Source organism: Protopterus annectens, chromosome 5.part1 (assembly GCF_019279795.1).
Source record: "Protopterus annectens isolate FY-2018-M chromosome 5.part1, PAN1.0, whole genome shotgun sequence".
NCBI lineage: Eukaryota > Metazoa > Chordata > Ceratodontiformes > Protopteridae > Protopterus > Protopterus annectens.
The window spans coordinates 442,440,617-442,467,114 of NC_056736.1; the positions used below are offsets into that span (position 1 = coordinate 442,440,617).

A 26,498-nucleotide genomic window follows, 5' to 3' on the forward strand; every position below is an offset into this window, starting at 1 on the left:
GTTGCGGAACAGATCTTCCGCAGGTGGGGTCAGCCTTGCTGCGACCTGTTTGCCAGCCCCCTCAATGCCAAATGCAGCAGCTACTTCATGTTGATCCCCCCCTCAGAGGGAGTCACCCACGGACGCTCTAGTCCACAATTGGCCCTCCGGTCTACTATATGCCTTCCCTCCGGTTCCCTTGCTGTCAAAGGTTATTCAGAAAGCGCAAGCCTTGGGAAGCAGAATGATTCTGATTGCTCCACACTGGCCTCGTCAAATTTGGTTCCCCTTTCTCCATCTCATGGACGCTCCTTGGATTCTGGACCCACAACCAGACTTACTGACACATGTCAGGGCAGCTCCATCCCTCTCTTTGGACCCTCCGGTTGACAGCTTGGCTACTCCACTTCCGTCATTAGTTAGGCTTCATCATTTCTCACCAGAGGTGGTTCATATTTTATCTTCCTCTCATAAGCCCTCCACCAGGAAGATTTGCTACAGTAAATGGAAGAGGTTTTCAATCTGGGCTCGTACCCAAAAGATCGACCCTTACACTGCTCCAATTTCGTCTGTACTGGAGTTCTTGTCTATGCTCCTTTAACCAGGGTTCAGCGGCTGCAACTATTGGCGGCGATTTCTAACTTTCATGTTGCAAACGAACCTAGTCTGATGGCTCATAGACTTTGTAAGGCTTTTCTGAAGGGCACTCTGTTACTTTGTCCTCCGGTATCGGAACTGTTATGCCTTGGAATTTAAACTTTGTTCTACAGGCTCTTATTTCATCCCCCTTTGAGCCTGCAGTCGCTTAAGATTTAAATTTCTTAACTTGGAAGACTGTCTTTTTAGTAGCCGTCACGTCAGCCAGACGCATTTCAGAGCTTCAAGCCTCATCAGTCAAACCCCCTTATTTGATTTTTCATAAGGACCCGGTTTCTCTCAGACCCAACCCTTCCTTTCTTCTCAAAGTGGCGTCAATCGGTAACCTTAATCAATCTATTGAGTTGCCAGTGTTTTTTCTCCAGTTCTCAAACAAGGCAGAATTTAAATTTCATCAATTGGATGTACACAGACAATTACGTTATCTTCACAGAACTAAAGATCTCAGAAAATCTGATCAGTTGTTTTTCCTTTTCGGAAAACAGAATTGGGTCTCCTGTCTCCGAAGTCACGCTGTCCAGGTGGATCTCCAGTTGCATTTCTTTCATTTATTTTTTAGGGGGTAAAGATTTACCATTCCCGGTGAAGGCTGACTACTCTATCTAAATCTACAGCCTATCCGGCCAGATTGTATATGGATGATATTTGTGCTGCGGCTACTTGGGCATCTCCTCACACCTTTGTTACTCATTACAAGTTGGATGTGGTATCTAGGGGCAGGTCTTCCTTTAGTTCCACAGTGCTCAGGAGTATTTTCCACTGAGCCTCCCAGGATTTAGGTGCTAGGGATGCTGTCCCACGGGTAAGAATGTAGGCGAGATTGGACTACATAACAGCAAGAAGTTATGTACTCACCATAACGTTCGATGTATGTAGTCCATCTTGACTCGCATTCTTTCTTACCCCCCCCCCCTTCCCCCTTCCTGGAGGATCTGGAGGTTAGGTCTGGTTTCAGAGCTCCCTTCATTCTTGGTTTGTTCTTCCTTTCCTTGGGTGGTGTTATGCATGGAGAATGAGTGCTGGTGTTCGCAGCAAACTAGATCTGGGGATATAGAGCAGTGCAGCATGGGATACCATCTTAGCCCAGCCAATAGAAAGACTTCGAGCTAGAAAAGTTTTGGCAGAGTCGGAGCCGACATTCGGCTCCTAACTCACGGGTAAGAATGTGAGGCGAGATGGACTACATACATCGAACGTTATGGGTGAGTACATAACTTCGTTTTATTGTATTGCTCTTTAGAACTTGGGGAGGTTTTTGAAATGTAGAGGTAATAGTCTGGTTCATTATCAGTTATGTTGATATTCAGATGCAAAGCAACATGGAAAGTGCATGGAAGACATTAAAAAGCCGAGCATGACCTTTTGGCCAATTTCAAGTAACATCTGTCATTCTGAAATTGAATGCCATATCTAAAAATTTAGTATATTGATTACACATTTCATTCCTTTTTCTGTAGGAAGGATATGCAGACTACTGGTGTGTGAGCTGGAGGATTTAGTAGTGAAGGTGTACAAGTATAGACTTAAAGAAGAGCCATCTGTAACCCTTGTTCGAAGTATGTTGGAGGTCTTCCAGTGGGACTACACCAGAAATACAAGGCAAGGATATCTTGTTGACTTGTGTTAAGGAGACAATTTTATTGCTGGTTAGAAATACTGGAAGCCATCTTAGTAACTGTCTTAGGGAGTGTTGGCTCTGCTGCTTTTTCTTACTGTGACTTCTTGCAGGTTTCAAATAGCATTGAATGTTTCATACAGTTTGCATGTAATCAGAATACAAGTACCCTGTCATGTACTTTTAAAATGCAGGAGTATGGTGCTTTTGGCTTGTGCACTGTGGTCTCAAGTCTGAAGAGAACAAGTGCAATCTGTGGAACAGCAAATATTTTTTGTATGATTTGGGGGAATGAGTGCAGTATTTGAATGTTCCCTTTCTTCGAGGTAAAGTGATCTGAGTGGTGCATGGAAGCAAAACCCTCCTGTAAAAAAAAAAATGCTTTTAAAGGTGTGTTTAAGAGTTTCAGAATTTAATGTTTAAACTGCATATCCAGGATATAACAGCAAAGTGTAGGAATTTATACTGCAGATTCCCCACTTCTAATGGGGAGTAGGTGCATTTATATATTTATATTTTGAAGACTTGGAAGCACATCCATGCTTTTTTTTCCCAGTTTTGCTCTTAATATCCTTTTATTTGTGATCCTCAATATACATCTTGCTTTACTGGAAGTAGTTGCTTTTCTTACACTGCTCAAATTTCCTGCTAATATTTGAGGTGACATTTGTGGCAAATCATCTTATGCCAGACAGTGCTCAGTGTATACATCTAATAGCAGTTTTCCATGCGACTTCCTTGAAAATTGTTTAGTCTTGAGTAGTATGCCATAATGGAGGCTGTAGTACTACAGAGATTTGTTCTCATTTCAGAGTCCGGAATGAACTGGGGTCACCTAGAGGCGAGACAGTGAAATGCAGGGAATGTCTGGATAAGCATTTACTTTTAATGCATTCCTTTTGGGATGAGGGAGCTGTTTTTAACACTGTTTTTATTGATCAGTAGAGGGCGGCCACGGTGGTGCAGTGGTTAGCATTGTTGCCTCACAGCAAGAGGTTTTCCGGTTCAATCCTCGGCTGGGGTGCCTTCTGTGTGGAGTCTGCATGTCCTCCCTGTGGTCGCGTGGGTTTCCTCCGGGTGCTCCGGTTTCCTCCCACATCCCAAAGACATCCTGCAGGTGGATTGGACACACTAAAATGGCTCTAGGTGTGAGTTTGTGTGTGCCTTCTGTGGAAGGTTGGACGCCAGACTGGCAACTCAACACTGTAAAACTCCACTGCCAATCCTGAGCGGACAGGTGATCCGCTGTGGCGACCCCTAATTGGGAAAAGCCGAAAGAAGAAGTTTTTATTAATCAGTAGGTTCTTTTCCCCCCTTTGCCCTCTGAACTGTCACTGTCTGACTGTTTGAACAATGCATTACACTTGGCAGAATATAGAATTTTTGGCTTTTCACACTAATCTGTCAAACTCTCAAAGGAATATTTTTCTCAGCACTTTTTTCTTGTACAGTGTGTGATTTTTAATTAAGGAATACCCTTTGAGCAGGATGATTATATTTATCCTTCCCCTTCAAATCTGAATTCAGCATCTCAATTTCCTAACATTAAGAACACTTGTACATCTGTGATGTACTGTCTATATTGTAATCTGTGATTTAAGCAGATGTGTATTTCTGTCCCTGTGCCTTCATGTACTCTTCTGCTTGAATGTGTCCGACTTGATTCTTGCTGTCATCTGTAAAAGATGTTGCATTTGTATATCATTTTTATTTGTTCAACCTTTTACCAAATGGTAGAATGAAATATAAATGCTATTACTTTAGGGGCACTTACTCCAACCATCTACTAATTTACTTTATTAACTGCATTACTAAATTACTCCTTTTTGGCTGTATGTTTCTTGAGTGATTCTAAATATTATTACATTTGTACTTGGTATATTTGTTCTTCTGCATGGCCTGGGTTTGGGCTGAGTAGCTCTTGCACCAGACCTATAACCCACTTCTGTAAATACTCAGTTATGACTCGATAGAAGGACCAGAATTTCTATACTGGGAATCTGATTCAAAGAATTAATTTGATACCTGGCCCTTTTAGATGGCCGTTCTCTGTTGGTAAAAAGGGTGAATTTGAGCCCATTCGTTATTTTTCTGAATTGGGACTTATGAATGCAGGTCCCAGCTCCTACTTCTAGTTGGAAGTGGAGAAGGAGGGGGTGGGGGGTGTGTGGGGGGGGGGATGCTTTTATTTTCAGTTCCATAATTAACTGAATCCTGTGCCTCTTGCCTGATCTTCTGGAGTGGCCCCTTCTATAACCAGGTTACGGAGTAGGATTGCCCAGGGCCTAGATTACATCCCCTCCCCATTTTAATATTGATTTAGGGCTCATTAGCTGAATATATGCTAGGATTAATGACAGAGTTGCAAGGTACCAAACCCTTCAAATATTTTAATCTTTATTGAATAATTAGATTTTAAAGAATTCCATCAGTACAGATTAATAGAACATAAACTGTACCGGCATTTACAGTATACGTGTTTAACAATTTTTCATTCATTCCAACATTACATGAACTGTTTAATTCCTGCCTTTTCAATCATATGCCTTCTTAACATTATTTTATATGTAGTCCCACAAATTCCATTTTTTTTGTAATTTACTCCTTCCCTTTTATTTTTTAAAGATCTCAGCTGTAGTTCTTTTATCTGCTGTGAAATATTCAATAATTCAAATACAGGTTTATATTTTGATTTCAATTTTCTACATTTTTGACAGCCAGTAGCATTAAACTTAGCCCTTACTGTTTCTAGGCAGTTGAAATTCTAAATCTCCGGTGAAAATGATTATTTGAATTAAAACCATTTGCTTCCCCCATAATTTCTGACAAAGTTCTCTGTAGGGAACTCTTAAGATCTGACAGCTCGTTACACTGCCAGAAGTGTTCTCATTTGCCTCAAGCATTTGGTGTCTACCTGCAGGAAATTTGTGAAGTCTGTTTGGGATATAGTATATCCAAGAATCCTAAAGCTTCTGGTGTTTGCTTATTTGAGCGATATAGATGTCCTCCCATTCTTTTGTAAATTAGTTCCATACTATTTTCCCAATCTTCTAACATTCTCTGGCTTTTATAGTTGTGCTGAATTTCCTGTGTCCTCTTGGTTATGCCTTAACAGCAACTTCTGTTCAAGACTGCTTTAAAGCTGTACCAAAGCGCTTTCACTTGATACATTCATCCCTTGCTGTTTGCATATACTCTGGTATCACTCCCTGGTAGGAAAGGCAGTCTCTAACTTGCAGTCCTGACTTCATCTTGACCACATCCTGTTATGCTAGTTGCTTACTCACAATACATTGGTCCCTTTGATATTTTTTTCAGTAAATTCCAGACCCCCTGTTTTCTTATTTTTCTATGCCTCTACTTGTCATTCCTACTAGCAAATCTCCTTTCTCAATTCCTGTATTGACTTGATTCTTAGTGTTTTCTACTACTTTATGAATATATTCTAGATCATCCCTTTCCACTTTTGATTTGTATTCTCTGTTACGTTTGAGCATTAACTGAGTAGCTCTAGATAGTCCTAAACCACCTTGTTTTGTGGAGAGAATCGACTTATCCCACTTAATTCTTGCCCCTCTTCTCCTAAATATATTCCTTCATCTCGTGTCATTCAGAACTTCTCGTGTGGTTGCTAAAAATATGCCTGACCTGTATATAAAAATTAAAGGGACTAACATTTCACTGCTTGAATCTTTAGAAAAAAATTGATTATGCATATAAATATTTCTCTTCCCACCTATGTTTAAAACAGATTCTGTTATGGGAGCTAATCAGTAAACCTAAGTACTTTATCTTATGTCCCCATAAATGTGGGTATAGTTTTAACTATTTCATGCATTTGCTGCTGTAGCCTTCACATTATCTTAATGTTACATCTTGGAAAGACCTGAAACTCTGTTCCACAGCACTGAAATATCTGAAAATACAAAATATTTTAAAATAAAGCTAGCTTGTTTACTGTACTAGTTATATCCTTTATTTCGAGTCCCATATTTATTTTGTTAATGCTTTAAACATCATTAAGGAAATAAAAGGGGAATAGAATATCCTTGCCAAGTTCCTCTCTTCAAACAGTTTGTCAGAGGGAAGCCTTCTCACCTTAATTCTTGCCTCTGACCTTCCATTATATCCTCCTTATAAGCCCTGTTCTAACTGGGGAATGCAAATGCTACCACTGTTCTATTCATAAAATTCCAGTTGAGACTCTCAACACTACTGCAGCAGGACCCACCATTTTCTTACACCCTGCTTCCCTTTGGATCTTGTTCCGTTAATATTGTCAGATGTTTGCCTCCCTTCTACAAAATCGCATTGAATCGTATCTCATAGACATAGATCCCTTATTGTGATTTAAAATTAAAATGGGCCCATATGAAGCTGGGTTTGTAGGGTATTTACCCTTTTGCATAATACCATTACAACAGCTTTTTCAACTTGCTAGCACTTCTTCCAGTTTTAAAAATTGATCTGATGTCATTTTCCTCAACTGATGGGTTTCTGATCTGACTAAGGTTGCCTCCTTCCTTTGTGGCAAAAACTGGACCAAAGCCACATCCCTTGCACTTCTACAATCCCGACTCTCCCTATTTCCAAACCCACCCCTACCTATTCTCCCCCATTTTATGACTTAAATGCGGACATCAAAAGGTGGAACACCTTCCTTTGCTTTTTTTTCCTCCCCAAGTCACAATTTCTAATGCATCATTAGCAATGCTTTTCAATCGAAAAGTTATTCTGCGGCTGCTTTTTTACGAACTCCGGCATTCTGTTTTTGCAGATAAACAGAACACCGGAGTTTGTACATTACTTTCCACACTACCCGACCAACATTCTGATTGCCGGGTAGTCTGGAAAAATACTGGAGAGGTGGCAACTCTAGATCTGACTCTGCCAATTCTACCATATCTGCAGATCAAAAACAGTCAAGCTCCTCCCTTAACCCATAATGCCCTGCTTGCCAACCTAACATACCTCAATTCTTGTTTGCCACTGTTTAGCTACAGATGTAGATCCTCTTGCTGTTGAGTTTTTGGGTGTTTTCCTAGGGAAATGGTGTATATTCTGTAGTCCTATCTCGCCTTCATTCTTACACTTGGGATTGGAGCCGAATCTTGGCTCAGACTCTGCCATACTCCAGCTCAAAAACTTCTGGTTGGCTCATGGCTAGGAGGTATCCCATCATGCATCACCAGCATTCCCCAGATCTTGTTTGCCACTCGTTAAGCTCAGACGTGATTCTTCTTGGCCATGACTAAGTGATATTTTCAATAATTTGAATGGTCTTTGTTGGATATTGTTTTATTGTCTTGCTAGTTTAGTGTGTTTATTGCGGTCTCTGTTTTGGACTATTCGCTGCTTATTTTCTCTGTGTATTTGTTGTACGTTGTTTGGCCTTTCTTTGTTTGCCTTTTTGGTATACCTGCATCGCTAATCTCCTGTGCTGTTCTCTTCGGGGTAGGTCCATTTAAGTTAGAGGACCTAGTCCTTTATTCTGTTGGTCACCTGTTGGGCTAGACCTGTTTAAATTACAGGACCTAGTCCTCTGTTTATCTTTTTCTCTGTTTAATTGTGTGTTGTAGTTGTGGATTGTGTTTTTTTGCATTATGTCAAAAGACACTAAGGATCATAAGCCTTCGGGCTTCAAAAAGTGTCCTAAATGTGCCCAGATGTCCTTGACTGATGGGCACAATGTGTGCTTACTGTTTGGGGGCTATCCATCTCCAAGAGTTTTGCCTGTTTTGCCATGCGTTCAGTCCTTGTGTTCTATAGGAGATTAAGAACAAATGGTTATTGAAGGGACTATTAAAACATTCCTTTGAGGAGGAATTGGCATCATCATCATCATCCAGTTCCAAATTTCCATCCTCCACCAAAAAAGAAAGACCAAAAATTACAAAAAGGCGGTCTCCCACCCATTCTGTTTCGTCTGAGCCCTCATACAAAATTATTAAAGTGGCTACACCCTCATCGGCTCCACTGATTTCGGTGCCAACAGAGGTTACCTTGGTGGATCCACCAGTCTCGGCTCCAGGAACTTAGGAGCCGATAACTGACACTACATCTCAGAGCCGGTAATCTGAACTTCGACTGGTTTCCCCGACTTAGGGCACCTATATTCCAGCGATCTAGATCCCCCACTTCATCTTCCAGGTCCTCTAGGAGCCTTTCTGATGAGGATGTCAAGAGTGGTGCGTGAACTGCTTCAGACTTTGGGGCTGACAAATTTGCTTTCATCTCCATCCCAGTTGGCTCCGGAGCCCAATGTGCCCTCACACCTGATCAATGTTCCTCCTTCGAGCTTCTCTGGTGTCTCCGGTTGTGGATAGGTCCGTTTCAATTGGTCTCCATTCCGATGTCTGCTCCAACCCTTTCGGTGCCATCCGTGGGGTTAAGGATCCTCAGCTCTCCGGTCGGGCCCGAGGGTGATGCTTCAAATTGAACTTCAGTTCAGAGCCTACCTCTCTGTGCTTTGGCGCAGGTGAGCTTGGTCACAACACCAGCATTCCCTAGAGCAACAACGTACCCTCCTGTCCTGCCTAAAAGCAGAACTAAGGTGGTGGATCCATCAAATACTTCTGAACCCTGACCTTCCACTACAACCACCCTTCCCAACCCATCATATGCATACAGACTGATCCGACCTAGGATGGGGAGCTACCATGAAAAGTTTCATGGTACAGGAGGCCTGTAATCCTACCCTCCAAAAGAAACTTGTCAATGTGAGGGAAATGACTGCAAATCTTCTAGCTCTGAAAGCCTTCCTATCCTTCAGCTGGGCCCCATTCAAGATATTCACTGACAACACCACAATCCTGTGGTGTCTCAACAAACTGGGAAGGACCAAGGCGTACCTCCTATGCCGGATAATACTACAAGATTGAGACCTCGCTTCCAGGCACAACCTAACCCTGCAGACAACATACATTCCCCTTCAGGACAACAAACAAGCAGATCCAGGCACAACCTAACCCTGCAGACAACATACATTCCCCTTCAGGACAACAAACAAGCAGATATTATCAGCACAACATCCTCTCTACACACAAGTGGATGTTGAACAGGCATACCTTTCTAGACATTGTCCACCTGTGGGGCACACCTCTGGTAGATCTGTTTGCCTCAACCCCAGAACAGGCAATTGAAAGAATTCTGCACCAAGGACCACTCTCCACTTCCCTGAAGGGGTAGATGCCTTCAGCAGTCCAAGGAAGGGATGGTTTCTATATACTTTCCCCACCCTTCCGTCTCATTCAAAATGTCCTCCTGAAAATAAGGAAGGACAAACCAAAAATCTTGTTGGTGACTCCATGCTGGCCAAGGTAGCACTGGTTCCCCCTACTTCTCTCTTTATCCAAGGGCAATCACCACAAAGGTACCCCACAAGGAGGATCTTCGCACACAACAAAAGGGAACTCCAATTCATCCTCACCAGCAGATGTTAGGCCTAGCACTCTGGGTGATTAAACTTCTAATCCCCTTCAGACACCACTACTTAGAGGATGTGCTTTTAGTCTTGAGGGAGGCCAGGAAACCAACAACTAGGAAATCCTACTTATCAAAATGGGAAAGATTCTCCAAATGGTGTCTCCATAAGGACAGGAACCCCTGCCAGGAAGACTCCTTCCCCCCCCTCCCAGTCCTTACCTATGTGTGTGAACTAGTTAAGGTTGGTGTTTTGTACTCTTCAGTAAAGTCAACCCATCAGCAATTTCAGCCGGACTACCACTAGGCCGCCCTTTACTATTCAGGCTAGATAGCAAACTATTTCTGAAAGGTGTCTTGCACATCAGACCACCAAGAAAACCCATCTGCCCCCCCCCCCCCGACCTAAATTTTATTTTGCAAAAACTAACACTAGCCCCATTTGAACCAGCTACTGCTGCTACGCTCCAGATGTGTATATTGAAAACCGTACTGCTGGTAGCCCTTACCTCAGCTATAACAGTTTCAAACTTATGGTCTGCTCTCCCTATGCACTTAACCCTTCCTTCATGTCTAAAGTGATCAACAAACTGTCTCTAAACCAATCCAGTCACCTGCCCACCTTCTTTCCATCTCCAACCAATGACAGTGAGAGGATACTCCATTCCCTGGATGTACACAGACAACTAAGATTCTACCTAGACAAAACTAAGCCCATCAGAAAATCTACCCAACTATTTGTATCCTTTCACCCTAGGGCCCTGAGTAAGGCAGTCTCCAAACAAACATTTCCTGTTGGATCAGGAAAACTATTTCCTTCTGCTACTCCCACCATGGTAAGCACCTACCCCAAGGGGTAAGAGCACACACTACCAGGGTCATGGCAGCCTCCAAAACCTTCCTCAAAGGCCTGGACACCGCTTCTATCCTGGAGGCAGCCACGTGGTCCACAATACACAACTTCACCAAGCGCTGCAAATTGGACCATGTCTCCAGAGCCTGGGCAGGGCTTGCTAGAGCAATCCTGCAGGGTTTTGTGGAATCTGCTACATCTGCCTCCACCCTTCTCTCTAAGCTGTGGTACTCCCCCACACTAAGAATGCTGCAGCATAGGAATAGAAGGACATAGAATAGTAGTGTAAAATCTTATCGTAACTTTAGATGTCCTCATCTTCCATGTTGCAGTATTCCTTCCCACCCACCTATCCCCCTTTTTCCCGACTGACACAACTTTGTCAATCTGAAGCTCTACCCTAGATCAGGGGCAGACTAGTTCATAGGTTCATACTAGGCTATCTGCCCGAGGGCATTTATAAGCCTAGCCCATAGTTTTGTGGCTTACGCCACCCCTTTAGTTTGGAGAAACTATGCCCATTATTTTACTGTGCCTCTGTCGAGCAGTGACACTGAGGTAACCCCTGGGGTGTATCTGTGGTCTCCCATCCATTGGTCAAGATTCCTCTTGAACAAGGCCAGCGAGGTGCTCTGCCTCACATAAACCTGGATTTTGTTCCATAGCATAGGGAGTCTTTGGGTGATGAATCTATCCCTCCAGCACATCCTATTAACCGTGTCGAGGTTTAAGTCTCCCGCCCTTGTGGCTCTGAGGGATCTAGATTTTTTGAGATGAAGCATGTTCATCAAATCTGGGTTTGACATGGCCTTGTATGTCAGGCATAGGTCACCTCTGAGCAAGCGGTAAGCAACTGAATATAGCTGGAGTTCTTTCAGTCGGGCAGCATAAGACAGATTTTTGAGACCCTTTATCCTTTTGGTGAGGAACTTTTGTGGCCTCTCCAGCTGCTGCAAGTGTCAGGTCAGATACATTCTGAATGGGGCATTGTACTCTATCATTGGTCTGAGTGATGAGTATAGGGAGACTATGACTTCCCTTGATCTAGATGTGAATCCCTTCATAAGGTGGGCAATGTAGAAGGTCTTCCTAACTACTTTAGCAATATGAGTGTCGAATGAAAGGCTATTGTCAACCTGGGTTCCCAGGTCCCTGATAACTTCTTCTGTGATCAGGGGATTGCCACCTATATGGTAGCTAGGGGTAACCTTATTTTTCCCGAAGGGTATGACTATGCATTTCTTGGCATTTAACTTTAGGCCATGGCTCTGGCACCAGTTATCCGTTTCTGTGAGACCCTTCTGAAGGATATCTGTGTCGGATGTGTTTTCAACTACGGCGCCCAGTTTGCAGTCATCTGCAAACTGTCAGCCATAACCCTCCTGTGTTTGCTTGTACTTCAGAAAAGTAGATGCCAAACAAGAGTGGGCCCAGGACTGAGCCCTGTGAGACACCACTTGTGACGGGCTTCGAGTCTGACATGGCGCCAGCAACTCTGACCCTGTGGGTTCTGTCACTCAGCCAGTTTGCAACCCATCTTGTAATGTATGGGTTTACATTTAAGTTGATGAGTTTTTCAATGATACCCGAGTGGGGTATTGTATCGAAAGCCTTCGCCAGGTCTAGGTAGGCTGTATGGACTGCCTTACCCTCGTCAATGGCCTTGGTGACTGTTTCGAAAAAGTCAACCAAGTTTAAAAGGCATGATCTGCCTTTGACAAAGCCAAACTGGGTTGGATCCAAAGTCTGCAAATTCCCTATGTCTTTATTTATGAGATCCATTATGATCCTCTCCATGGCTTTGCAGATAAGGCTTGTCAAGCTAATGGGATGGTAATTTCCAGGGTCGGTGGAGGCACCACCTTTGTGGAGTGGGACCACAGTCGCTGTGCGCCACTCCCTGGGTACGTATCCGGAGGTGAGACTAAGATTAAACAGCTGTCCTAACTGTGGGTTTAATTCCTCGTTGAGTTCATGGAGCACACAGCCGGGGACACCATCAGGTCCCATGGATGCTGTGTTCTTTGCCTTGGAGAGAGCAGTTCTCACCTGGGCGTTAGAGATGTTTGGGGGGCTACAATCATTTGGTATAGATATCTCTCCTTTGGGGGGGGGGGGGGGAGTTTGCACTGAACCTGTCAGCCAGTATGTTGGCAATGTCTGTAGGATCAGTAATCTTCACATCATTTTGAACTAATTCTGAGCATATCTGGGAGTTTCCTCCTAGGTTTCTGACATAGCTAAAGAATGCTTTATGGTTGTCTTAGTCCTTAGCTATTTTTTTCTCAAAATTAGCTTTGGATGTTTTTATGAGAGCTCTTAGCTTTTTACTTATAGTGATCAGCGGTGTCTTACCTTTTAAGGATTTTGCTCTATGTTGTAGTAGCTTTCTCCTTTTGTTGTAGAGTTTGTTTATGGCTGGGGTCCACCAGACTGGACGCTTGCCTTTGGTACAAAGAGTCTTTGTTTTGCTTGGGATTGCCTGATCCATGCAGCCCTGCAGGTGCTGGTAGAAGGCATTTGTAAGTGATTCAGCGGTTTGAGTAATGTTTACCGCCGGCTCAGGGGCCTTAAAGGAGACCACACTAGTCTGGGGGCCTTAAAGGAGACCACACTAGTCTTTAGAAGTGTGAAGTCTGCTTTCGAGAAGTTCTTTACTGTGGTCTTTTTCATTTCGGGTGGGGGCGGGATGAGGACCTCCAGCGAGATTAGTTTGTGATCTGATCTCACCAGTGAGGGGTATACTTCCGGCGTTGAACATTGTGCTCCCATGTTCGTGATGATGAGATCAAGTATGTTTTCTCCTCTTGTGGGGATGGTGACTAGTTGTTCCATGGCATTTGAGTTTATGAATTCCAGGAACTTTTGGGCTAGTGTTTGGGCTTGAGTAGTGTTCCCAGTCTATATTAGGGTAGTTGAAGTCACCTAGTATGATGGTGTTCGGAGATGCATTTATCCCCTCCAGTGTTTTCAGGAAGGCCATATGAGGTTCCTGAGTTTGCGAGGGTGGCCTGTAACATGCTACAAATTGCAGAGCAGTCTGGTTAATTGCACCTGGATGGTTTCCGATGCATCGTGCGTTGCCACCAATCTTGAGGTGTGGGTGTCCTTGATGAATATGGATACCCCTCCTCCTTTCTTGGTATTGTCTGGGTTTTGGGGCCGGAACGCATGATATGAGGTAAAACCTGATAGTGCTGGGGTGCTCTCAGGAGCCTTGAACCAGGTTTCTGTCACAGCACAGACATCGATGTTCTCCATACTGAGAAGGGCCTCGAGTGCGTGCATCTTGAGGTTGAGACTTCTGGCATTGAGCAGCATTACCCTTAGTTTTTTTCTTTGTTGTGTTCTAGGGTGGTAGGTTTAGAATTTGAGCCTTGCCTAAAAAAGGCACTATGGGGTGGCAAGAGCCTTTGCCAAAATCCGGAATCCCAGGGGTGACAAGTGCAAGCTGTCCTTTGCGAAGCAGCGTGGCTTGTCCAGCATGTCATCCCAGGCAGACAGACATTGGATCCCCTTTGAATGACACCAGAGTTTAAGCCAATTGTTAAAGCTGATCATCTTATCTCTGTATTGTGGCATCATTCTTGGTGAAGGTAGGATACTGCTCAAGGTCAGGGTCATACCTGCTTGGGCTACATAATCAGAGAGCTCCTCTGTCCCTTTTCATGTAGTCCAAGGAGGTACGTCTCAGGTCGTTAACACCAGCGTGGACAATGATTGAGTCGTACTTGTACCTGCTGTTGAGAGACCTGAGTGCATGCGTTATGTGGCGGATTCTAGCACCCGACAGGCAACTTACTGTGACCTTCTCCTTTCTCAGTCTGGTGAGCGGGACGTCAGTGTGTCTGACTATGGAGTCGCCAATGACTAGTGTGTCTGGCATTGTGTTTGGCCTTAAGGGCTGTGACTGCTTGACACTCTGACTGTGTGGTCTATGTGTTGCAGGTGTTGTGTTCTGAGGTGGTGGTTGTTTGGGTGTCTGCTTTGGTGGCCTCTGCTGTTTTGGTAGATTTTTGATCAGAGCCTCCGAGTATGTCTTTGTGTGTTTGTGTATGATTTGAGGTTGTGATGGTATTATGTGAGACTGGGTCTATAGTGTGTGTGGTTACCTTCTCCTCCTGTCTGGTCCTGCCAGTCCTATGTTGAGAGAGCTCAGCCTCCAGTTTGGCCGTATAGTTGCATCTCTCGCATGTATTTGTGTTTTGTGGGAGGAGGAGAGGGTTGTCTGTGTACATGAGGCAATTGTAACATTGCCTCAATATTCCCAGGTTCACCAGCTGAGCAGGAGAGGACATTAGCAACTGATCCCTCGACATGCTAGAAAGAATAGACAGAAAAACTTAAAAAAAGGTTTTGGGGGATGTGGGTGACCAAGAAACGGGGTTTGCTTTTTTGGGGTACTTTCTATAACAAGAGTGCTGTATCGAGGTGTAAGTACTGTAGGAGCAAGTGCTTGGTTATACGGATAGAGAATAGTCTACTTGGGAATCAAGTAGAGATAATTTATAGTTGTAGGATACACTAAATAGAACAGTAGTATACTTTGAGGAAGGTAGTTTTAAGGGAAAATTTGAAGAGTGGACTTTAGGTAGCCCTAATAGTTTAAATCTGATTAACCGGCGCTGCCCTAGTGTGCTACGGTAGCAGCTCTGCGCTAACGCGCGTTTAGCGTGTTTTATAGCAGGGGGCTGAAAGGAGCTAGGAATTGGCCCAAAACGACCAATGGACTACTAGTTTCTGGCTGAAACTTCACCAAATCAGACAAAAAGGTTGCTCAGTGCTTCCCACTCCCACTGGTAAGCAAAGAAACTTCCCTCCTTCCAAATAAGGCAATGGATCCGTATCAGGAACTAAAAACAAAGCCCCAGGGATCAGCAACTCTGAAACTGGACTACTCTAGTTCAGTAAGGCGGGAAAATAAGAGATTTTTTTTTTTTTTTTTTTTTTTTTTTTTACAGAGACAAGGAAAACAGACAGTAAATGCTATAAATGCTATAAATCGGCTATCGCACTTTAGTGTGTAGCCTACAGAAACAATTTGCAACAATTAGTAACTTAAAGTGCAACAAACAGTGTACAATGCAGAAATCACTTAAAGTAGCAGTAAAACAGGCGAAAATGCAGTCGCTAGCTTAATAACAGTGGGAAAGCCACAAAAATACTTGTATCTGGTAGAAAGTCACTCTTTTAGCTCTCTGCTGCTTGGATCACTCTGCAGGCCACCACGAGGATCTGTGCTGAGTTGGTGTCAGCATGACACTTTGCACCTCTGGCTTACATCTCTTGCTCTCTATGGGACTGTCCGACTGGGCATTTAAGTTCTGAGGTCTGTGCGTGCAGATGACACATTTAAGCTCCCTGGTTTATGGCCCAGCGTAAGACGCCCCACTTGCCTATAGCAGCAGGCTTAAGCTTTTGTATAGGAGCAGACGTTCAGGTCACCTGAGGTGGAAAATCCCACACAAAGAATACTGCAACATGGAAGAGGACATCTAAGCTTATGGTAAGATTTTACACAGCTATTCTTTTTGCATTTACATAAATTTTCTGAAGGATATGAAGTATCAGACTCAAAGGTTTCATTATTTAGTGAACACAAACCTCAATAATTTGCCAGAAAAATGCAGATTTTGAGGAAAAGGCCAAAAACATGAGGCAATAATCTGGACATTTATGCAAAATTCTGGAGAGTTGAGAGGTATGATCCTGAGTGATGTAACACAAAATCAAATGTCAAGAGGGACAGTACAAAAATGAGGCAGTCAGGGATGTTCTACAAAATTCTGGGAAGTTTGATTATAGTTTGTTTGCTAGGTAAATGGGCTGGTATATTGACCCTTTTATTTATTTATATATATATATATATATATATATATATATATATATATATATATATATATATATATATATTTTTTTTTTTTTTTTTATAGACCCAACTCGGGTGGGATCAATAGCAGTAAAGGCAACACTTTACTAAGACATAAATTCATATCCGTACTTCAGACAGCTGAGTGGTGTGTTCTGCAAATGGTTTAATTTCCATAAGCCAGTTCAGAACAGTGTTTGCTTTTCACCTTCTGAGTACCAGGATAGGCTTGCACTCTCCTTTCAATAGCTTTTCTTAGACAAAATTTTCCACAAAGATGCATTTTACTGGAGCTAGACTGACGTACAATGTAGTAATCATTTTTCTGTATTTAATGATTCATTCATTCTCTTGCACCCACGTTATGCTGTTTCAGGATTATTACAAGTGTAGGCAGCGATTTCCTGTTAAGCTAGGAGAGCAAGCCATAAAAACAGTTAAGATTCATAGCTATTCCAAGGCCAACAAATCTTAGGACCATATACACCTTTTCAGTACCCTTCCTGAAGCAGCCACACACTCCTCCAGAAGGACCATACCAGTACAACCCAAATTAAAGTACATTTATGGATACCTATCCAGACACTGTTTACAGTAAGATAGTGAATTGCACTACTTAACCTGTTAAGGAAGTTTGTTCCAAAGGCTTGGGAGGTGCTGACTTTTAAATGCCATGCCACTGTGCTGTATTTCTCTCTTGGTGAAGATTTAGGTTCCCTCTTTTAATATTGGTGAATATATTGGACTTGTGGAGAAACAAGGAGGTCCAGGGCAACTGGGTCACCAGTGATGCAGTAAGCAAAAAAGACCTCCTAAAATCTATAAAAAGCTTGAGCAAAAAGCTTGAGTAAAGGGAGAGAGTTTCCAGTCTTGATTGGTAACTCAAGAGCTTTAAGCCTGTGATTTTATTGGTTAGGAGCTTTTGTGGTCATTCTAATTGCTTGATATGTTTAGTGAGATTCATCCTTTAAGGTGGGTGTTGTACTTGATTGGCATGATCAATGTTGAGGAGTATAAGGGAGTGATTACCTGTGTAGACTTTGATGCTGTTCCCTTGGCAATTAGATGTGCTAAATAAAATGATCTGATGCTATCCGCGTCATTATTCATTACTGATGGGTCTTGGATCCTACCTCTGATGTGAGCTGGCAGCTGTTGGACAGATCCAGAGCTCAAGCTCCTCCCCTTCACATAATCCCTTGCTGATCTGCAACCCTCAGATCTCATTTGCCAATGAAACGCTAAAGATGTGATTCTGGATGCTCAAGCTCATCTTGCAGAAGTGTTTACTTTTGGGGTTGTTTTCCTTTTTGGTTACCTTTTTTGGGTAGTTAACTGTTTTAGTGCTGGTAGTTTTTCTGTTGCCTCCCCTCCCTGTACTTTCTACTTGTTTCTGTCTATTGGGTTCCCTCTCCCCCCTCCCATGAGCCCCCCCTTAGCTAGTTGCATAATTAAAAAAAAATAGTAGATTTTTATCCCCCCCCCCCCCTTGTTCGATACAGTTAGGTTGTGTGTGGTGCTTTGTGTTTGGTGAGAACATGTCTGACAATCCTTCTGGATTTGAAGATGCTCCTTGTACATTTGGAAGATGCCTCATTCTGACTTGCATGAGGAATATGTTCACTGTTTAGGAGAGCCTCACTTGGAGGTTGAATGCGACATTTGTACTGCATTCAACCCCCAGGGCTCTCATGGAATTCAGAAATTACTTTTAAAAGGGTTAGCTCAGGGAGGTCCACTGGCTTCGGATTCTCCCCTAAGGCTTCTCAGGACCCTATAAAGAGACATCCCCTCTTCCTCCAAGGGGTCTCCTTCGGTATCCACAAGCATAGGCTCTCCGATCACAGATCCCCAGATCAGAGTCCGTCCTCTGTGGCTTCAGATCCAGGCTCTTCCGCTCTGAGAGCCTCTGATCTGTGGCCTCTGCTCCTTGAAGGTCTTCGGATCCAACTCTGCGCAAGCCTTCTCTGGATTCAACCCATTTATCAGGTCTGGCCAGCACATCGCCTAACATCCAATCGTACCAGTGCTTCAGATCCGATTGTACTGTTGGATGTGATAGTTGACAGTTTCCCTCACAGGTCTAAGCCATCGGTTCTGATGTATTGGAGTCCGTCCCCCTCTCAGGATCATAGGGTTTTGTCAGTTTCTCCAGCTAGGTCCTGTTCTTCATTTTCCAGGTCCTGTAGAAGTTTGCTACCTACAGATATTGATAGGATGAGGATTTCCTCAAGGCCCAAATCAAGTTGGGCTTGTTGCCATCCCTAGCTCAGATGCCTAGGGGACATTCTCCATCCATGGGACTTCACTCTTCTCTTCCAGCCCACCTAGGTTTGGAAAGTCAGGATCAGAGAATTCCTTGAGAGGCCGACTGGTATCCCTCACTTCTCAACACCGTCAGGGTCCCTGGTGGGCTCTGTTCCTCTGCCCTAGGAACAGGCTGCACCTTGGCCCCGTGAGGTTGGTGCTTGATCCCTGGGGGTGGGTTGTGTCTGGGATTTTCAGACTGTTCCTTCCTCTTGGGGGCTTTGGTTCTGGACAGCTCGGGGATGATATCGGGGGGGGGGGGCTTTGGTGCTATATTGGGGCCCCTTCTCCCCAGCTGTCAGGAAGGAGAGGAGAGTCTTGTCCAGTTCGTTGGCCTTCTACTCAGTAGTGGGCTTCCAGTCTGGCAGCTGCCTCTCCTTCTCTGGGTCCTCCGCAGCCTCTCTCGGGTTTGGGGGCTGAGGCCTCAGCTTTCCAGGGTTATCCCTCTGTGAACACCTTCAAGCAGGCACTACCCCACTTGGGTCCCAGTTTCTTCAGAATCCTCTTCCAACTCCCCCACGGAGGAACCTCCTCAGAAGAGAACGTGCAAGAGGAGACCCTTGGGACTCCCCCAGAGAGTTCCTCACAGAAGCCACATATTTTGAGATGACTCATCCCCCAGACTACTGTCCCAGGAGGAGTTCTTTATGGACATCCTAGAAATCCTTAAGAAGAGGCCGTGGTCTTCTCAAACTCCATCTGCGGAGGAATCTGTGTTCTTGAAGGCATTCGGGACAGGCCCCTCCTCTACCTAGGTGTTCTCTCCTGCAGATGAGCTTACAGAACCTATTTCTGGCAGGGCTTGGAAGGAGCCGGACGCAGTGGAACTGGTGCCTAAGAAAGCAAATGGGGTTCTCAGTCCTTCCAAGGATAAGGCCTTTTGGAGTAAGCGCAGTTCTATTGATGCCATCATGGTGGCCTCTCTGACTAAGGAGATGGCAGAACAGAGCTCCTCAGTACATCCCCCTAACAGGGAGTCTCTGGACCGCTTTGGAAAGCGCATGTTTGCCTCAGCTACATTCAGACTACGAACAACCAACTATATGGCACACTGTACCCTGTTTCAGAGGGATTTAGTGTCTGAACTCGCCACTTCTCTTAGAGCTGTTGCCCCCGGAGAGTCTTAAACTTGTCTCTCTTAAGGTGACTACTCTGACTTCTTTAATGCTTCGATGAGGCTGATCTCTAGTGTGGCAGAGGCCACCTCTTGAGTGGCAGGCGGCAACTGCTATTCAAAGGCACACCTTGGCTCTACCTTTGCAGGTTTGTGGAACACTTTAAGATGTCCTTTACTAAAGCTCCTTTTGACGATTCCAACTTGTTTGGTCTGCCTGTTAAGGAAACTTTAACTGTAGTAAGCAGGAGGGCAAGACTCTGTCCGTGGTGGCAGTAAAGCTTTCTACTGTGGAAAGTTTCAGAAGGGGAGTAAGAAGCTTTGGTTCCCCAGGACTCAGTCAGCCTCCTAGGATGCTCCCCAGGAATTGTATTCTGCAGGTTGGAGCAGGGGCTGATCCGTGGCCCTAGGGGCAGAGTGGCTGCACACAATCAGGGCTCTCTGGAAACTCTCTGATGAGCCCTTTCAGCGCTTTTGAAGTGCTGCCTGACTTCTGTACCCTGGAGGCAGTCGAGGGATGATTCCCCCTTCACCTACTAGTCTGGACAAGTCTCTCCTCAGATCAGTGGGCGTTAAATTTCCAGGGTTTACTTCATTTCCTTTTCTCAGCCCCCTCCCATTCTGAAATATTTCCTGGGCGTTCCTCCCGACCAAAGGGAGTTGACCTATTTCGAGGTCCAAGACCTTCAAAAAAGAGCCATCCAAGAGGCCCCAACAGGACGAGGGTCCAGAATTTACTCCTACTTTTTTGGTGCCAAGATAAATGTGGGACCTATGCCAAATACTGAATCTCAGCAAACTGAATCTGTAAGTTAAGTCCAAGTTCTGGGTGGTCACTGTCCAGTCCATTCTGCCTCTGTTGCGCAAGGGCAATTGGATGTGCTCAGTGGATCTCGACGATGTGTGCTGTTGTATTAAGATGGACGAGTGCTCCAGGAGACATTTACACTTTTAGTCAGGATCCCAGCCTTACCAATTCAGACCCCTGCCCTTTGGTATCACCACAGCACCCCAGGTGTTCATATGCAAGACAGTTGTGGTAGCTCATCTCTGACTGCAGGGATTCCAGGTCATTCCATACATGGATGATTGGGTCTTTACGGCACCCATGAGGCATAGACTTCTAATGGCCACCACTTACTCCCTCAGTCTCTTTCAGCATCTAGGCATTACAGTCAATGTGCTCAAATCCAATCTTTCTCCATGCCAAAACTTAGAGCTCATCTGAGTACAATTGAACAGTATCAGACTGCAGCACTGCCCTTATGTCGGGTCCAGCTCATTTGGGATAGTGTCTCGCTTGGTAGATCTAGAGTGCCTGTCAGTTCTTCTGATTCTTCAAGCATTAGGATCAATGGTGGCTGTCCTCTAGTTAGTGCCACTCGCCAGGTATCACATGTGGGTGCTTCAGTGGACTTTGGCAGTCCAGTGGTCTACTCTTGCTCACTCCATGTCCATCACTGTCAGGATTACTCAGGTGTGCAGAAATCATCTCGCTTGGTGGCTTCAGTCACAGAATCTAGTTCTGGGCAATGAATAGATCCAAGAGTTCTATTCTATGAGTGGAGAATTGCATTGTAAATTTGAAACAATTTGTCAAATTGTTCATAACAAGAAACATGGACTCCAGTTCATCTTTGGTCCTGTTCCAAAGGATAAACAGGTCATTGACAAAACGTCGATAGAAGACAACATGTTCCCTGACTAGAATCTCAGAAAAAAGGACATGTTCTTCCCAGTAAGCTAGAACCATATTGGCATAGCTGTTGGCACAAGGAGTGCCCATTGCTACGCCATCCAGCTGTCTATATATAACATCTTTGAACATAAACAAGTTGTTCTCCAAAACTAGTTCCAAAAAATGGACTATGAGGTCTATTGAAACTGTGGTGTAATCACTATGTTCCCTCAAACACTCAGTTATATAAACAAGTCCCAGGCTATTGGGAATAACCATAAATAATGATTGTACATCAAAAGTAGCAAATAAAAATGCATCAGTGCTATCAAATTGCTTGATGTTTTCATATAACTCAACTAGAAACTGTTTTGAGTCCTTTAATACAAATTTGTTATTCAACACCCTTCTTAAGTATTTCTCTGTATAAACAGATAAATGCTCAGTAAATCCACCCACGACCTGAAACTATTGGTCTCATGGGTGGGTTATGGGCATCCTTATGTATTTTAGATAGACCATTTATAATTGGAATAACAGGTGTTTTGATGATAAGGTAATCCATATAGATCTTTATCTATTAGTCTGCTCTTATGGATATCAAGTAAAGTATCCTTAACATATCTGATTATGTCCTGTACTGCCTCTGTAGAAATGGCTTCATAGTAAGTATCATTCAGCATGCACTCCATGGAAGTCTGATAGCTCTGAGTGTCCATCACCACTACTCGACCACCCTTACCAGCTGGTCTGATTGCAGTAGTTGTCATTCTGTAGTTTCTTAAGACTAATTCTTTCCTTATGAGTCAAATTATCCCTCATTCCAAATCTGTTTGGTATTGCAATTGCTATAATATTTATGTATCTCATCCTCTGTTAATTTTGAGAATGCTTCTATAAGTGGATGGTGTATAGGTACAAAATCACTTAGATTTTTAAAAGAAAACTCTCTTGTGTTAGCTGATCCATTGTTCACCCATTGTCCACTCCTTTGTGTAGGTATTTCAGCATCACATTCCTACAAAATATTTTCAAGTCTATGACAGTGTCAGCCAGTCTGCTCTTACTCCTAGGTATAAAATTAAGTCTTTAGTAAATTAATATCATCTAAAGTCAGGGTAACACTGGATAAATTATAGACCAATTTTTGCTGTTCCACATTTTCTTTAGGGTGTGGTGGGGTTGTGATTCCCCTGAGTGTTTGCACTAACATAGGTATTTGTGTTAACTCAGTTTTACAAACACCAGCGGAGTTTTTATGCACTTGTAATTATTATTTCTTTGCCTCACTAACTTAGTAGCTGGCTAGATTTACACATTTTTTTTAGACCACGCTAGTTGTACTTTTAGTCTATTTGGATTTTTAGCTTTTACTTTAAAAGCAGTTTTTAGTCTAGTTGTGTTTGTAAATAGGGCGTGTCTTGTAAGTCAGCTTTCACTTTAAGTAGTTAATTGACTTTGTAAGTATTAGCCCAGAGAGTATTTAAGCTGTGACTTTTTGTTTTTCTTGATCTGAAGAAGTTTGTTTATTGGAATAAACGAAAAGCGCTTTATCATTTCGCTCTGTGCTACTGTGTGGTTTCTTCTCTATATTAGGAAAAGATCTAACCATAATGCATTGGCTAAACACATTACATTGTCTGGGGAATCTCATAGCTTTTTGTTTAGAATTCTTGAGGTTGTGATTCCCAATAAAAGGGGTGGAGATATTAGGACCCTTACAGAAAGTAAGGAAAGTGAATGGATAGTCCTTTTAAGAGCTGACAAAGGGTCTGGGCTTAATGAAATATCGTCCATAAAACCTAAATTAAGACAACGTAGGAATGTGAGATGACAGTTATGTCTTATATGTAATATACAAGTGTGTATACATATGATATATATAGGTATGCATATCTATATTTTGCACATACATTACACACTTGTCATACATATTTTTATATATACATCTTTATAGGTATAGATTTTTTATACAATTCACTAGATAGACTGTTTCATCTATCAACTTTTAATATTTTATTGAGTTTTTTTAAAAGTGTTTTAGAATAAAATCTTTTCATATATATAATTTCTCCTTTAAATTGTAATGATAGTTAATGGTTTAATTGTTTTACTTGCTATATATGTATGGTCCTACTTTAGTCATTAAGAGAAGGATCTGAGGAAGCTATTCGTAGTGAAAGCGCTTATCCGAAGTTTGTTTTTGGAAACAATACATTTGTGGATTTCTACACCCTTGTGGATTTTTTATATACTTGGATGTTAATATTCTTGGTGACAGTTTTATTCTAGAGTTTTTTTAAGCTCGCTTCGCACTATCCCATATATATTTTTGAGTGATTCATTAACCATTTACTGGGACAGTTGCATTTACCAGATTTAACAGTGGTACAAGTTTTAAAGCAGTTAGCTTTTGTATGATGCTAGCATGGGCAGTGGTGCTGAAGATTTTCATCTAGTCAAGATTCACTGCCAAATCACCACTTACAAGGTTAACTAGACAGTCTCTACCCTTCATAAAGCCAGAGTCATACAAGAGTCTTTCTCAGTTTGAGGTTAGTTATGATAAGACTCGAACTACCCAGGTCAATTGTAAGGCCACCCTTATCAAAGGGTATCACCACTGCAGTTAACCACTCATCTGGGACAAAGCCACTAACTAGACTTAAACAGCTTGGAGTGTCTGCAAGGGCATGTTTAGTACTGTTATGCAGTCAGATATATGTGTAGTAGTAAATAAAAATGCAATCAAAATGATTGTTGTATACCAGAAATCTGACTAAACCAGACTTATTCTGTGCCTTATCTAGGTGATCAAATGTTATGAAATGTTTTGTGGAGAGTAAGAGATCTTGTTGGCAAGCTCTGTGATGTACTTAAATGGGGGCACTCCTTGGCAGTACAGGGTATTTTGAGTCTGGCTTTTGGTGAAATAAAACCCTTGGGAAAGGACTCCATGAGCCCCATCCTGTCCAGTGCCCCTCCCCCCCCGTCTCGACTTTGCCACACCATTTAGATTGCAGCAAAGTATGAGAAAACAAGATAAAGTACTCAGAATTGTCATGCTCTGTTTCAGTATATTCTCAGATTTTTCATACACTGTTTCAATATATACAAACTGTCCTGGATTACACCTAACAAATGAGGACATAATAAAATTAAGCCAGAAGCTACTGGATTCTAAATACTCTTAACTGCATTTTAGAGTTTTTTTTTACAAACCTTTTGAGACAAAGATGGCCTGAACAAAATCTGTGGGTAAAAAATAAATCCGTTAAGTCATGTACTTTATTTTCTTCCTGCATCTATTCACTACTCCCCAGATGGCAAAGACTGCAGTGTTAATAGCTGGAAAAAATAGCATTAAGAAGTGTTTTTCGTTAGCCGTTTTTTACATTTATGGCATGGACAAAACAAAATTGCTAGAGTCTTAATGATCAGAGTTGACAAACAGTAGTTCCCAAATAAACTGAGAAGATACATCCTTGAAAAGATAAATGAATCATGTCTTAGAGTAGTGTCTAGCTCCCTGTAAAAATAAAATAAGAAAAGATGGTCACCCTCTGTGTCCTTCTCTGATGCTGGATTGGGATAAAAGTGGATGAATAAATGACCTCAGTTATATATTTAAGTTGCTGCCGTCACATATCCTACAACCTTGCCTGTTAATCCCTCACCCCAAAAGACAGCTATCATCTGGGTATCCATCTGACACCAGAGTGTAGTAACATTTTTACTTGTTGGTTACAGATGTACATTCTCAAAATGGGAGGTAGGGATAAGTTGTCAGTTAACCAGCTGTATATACACTTGATATGCGATTGTTTTCCCTCTTTTCTCAGTAATGTATTTCAGCCTGTTGCTCCTAGACAATACAGAGCAGTACAAGCTAAAGTAATGTGTGCATACCTGTGAAGTATGATTTTTGTGAAAAGTTAGATATGTGAGGTAACTGTCACAGACGAACAAAAGCAGCAGTGCCCTTCTTTGCACATCTGTGAGGATTTTGAGGAAAAGTCAAGAAATAATGATCACACGTTTCCTAGTCCCAAACAAGATATAGTGACCTTCTTTACACACCTCTGAGGTTTGATTGCAAGGAGAATTTAAGAAATAATCTCAATGTTCCCAGCCACCACAGCCCACAAACACAAGCATACTTCACCATTGAAAATCTTCTTAACAAGCATTTAAGTATGTTTTACAACCGTTCAGCTCTAGTCACACACTAAAGCATTAACAGATCGCGGATCACCACAAAAGAACAGTGGGAAGCTGCCTAAATACTTCATTTCGACTTTCACTAAAGTTGGACTGAAGTGTAACTTCTGAAAATGTGAATAATGAATCACATACCATGCAGGTGCAACTTTAGATTCATTTGCACATTTCTATGAAATTTCTGTGCAGTGACTACAAACGTTGCCGAAATTTACATTATATACATCTTGTGTGTCAGATATGTTTGTCGTAGTAGACCATTAAAAAAACTGCCCTTTAGATAAGTTCCCCTTTTTACACCACCATCCTGATCTGTAGTCTTCAGCAGCTTCTGTCACCACTGGCTGCATGATCTTCGGTACATACTTTTACAAAGCATTACAAACTGGATTGCTTCCCCAGGTCCAGGACATCCTTTGCTAGGACCATTTCTCAGGTTCTCTTGAATCCATATCCTTCCTCCTCCCAAGTTGGGTTGCTTTTGGTAGTAAAGCCTTCTACCCTAAAGGCTACTGCATCAGTGAGAATGAACATAGTACAGTTGTTAAGCTGCACTTATCAATAATAATGTTCAGATTCCTCACTGGGGCAGCCACACCCACCCCACCATCTCCCTTAGTTTCCTGTTGGGATAGTGTTTTTTGTTTAAGTTTCCAAGTGAGTATGCTGTCTGTTCTTTTGGGAAAGAAAGTCCTGAGGTTTGTATCACTGACTGCTGGTTTCCCCTTCACTTGGCTGTCTAATCAGCTGTCAGTGTGAAGGTGTGGGAGGAAGTGACAGCTT

At 42.8% G+C, this 26,498-nt stretch overlaps 1 protein-coding gene across 4 annotated transcripts in view; it reads left to right on the top strand.

Annotated features, from left to right (window-relative positions):
• Positions 1 to 26,498, top strand: part of MAEL (maelstrom spermatogenic transposon silencer) — a 699,006-nt gene that overhangs the window by 498,853 nt on the left and 173,655 nt on the right. For all 4 annotated transcript variants that reach the window (XM_044073092.1, XM_044073091.1, XM_044073094.1 and 1 more), the window contains one exon: positions 2,094 to 2,235. In XM_044073092.1, the coding sequence (XP_043929027.1) occupies positions 2,094 to 2,235 (142 nt within the window). The remainder of the gene's footprint in view (positions 1 to 2,093; positions 2,236 to 26,498) is intronic.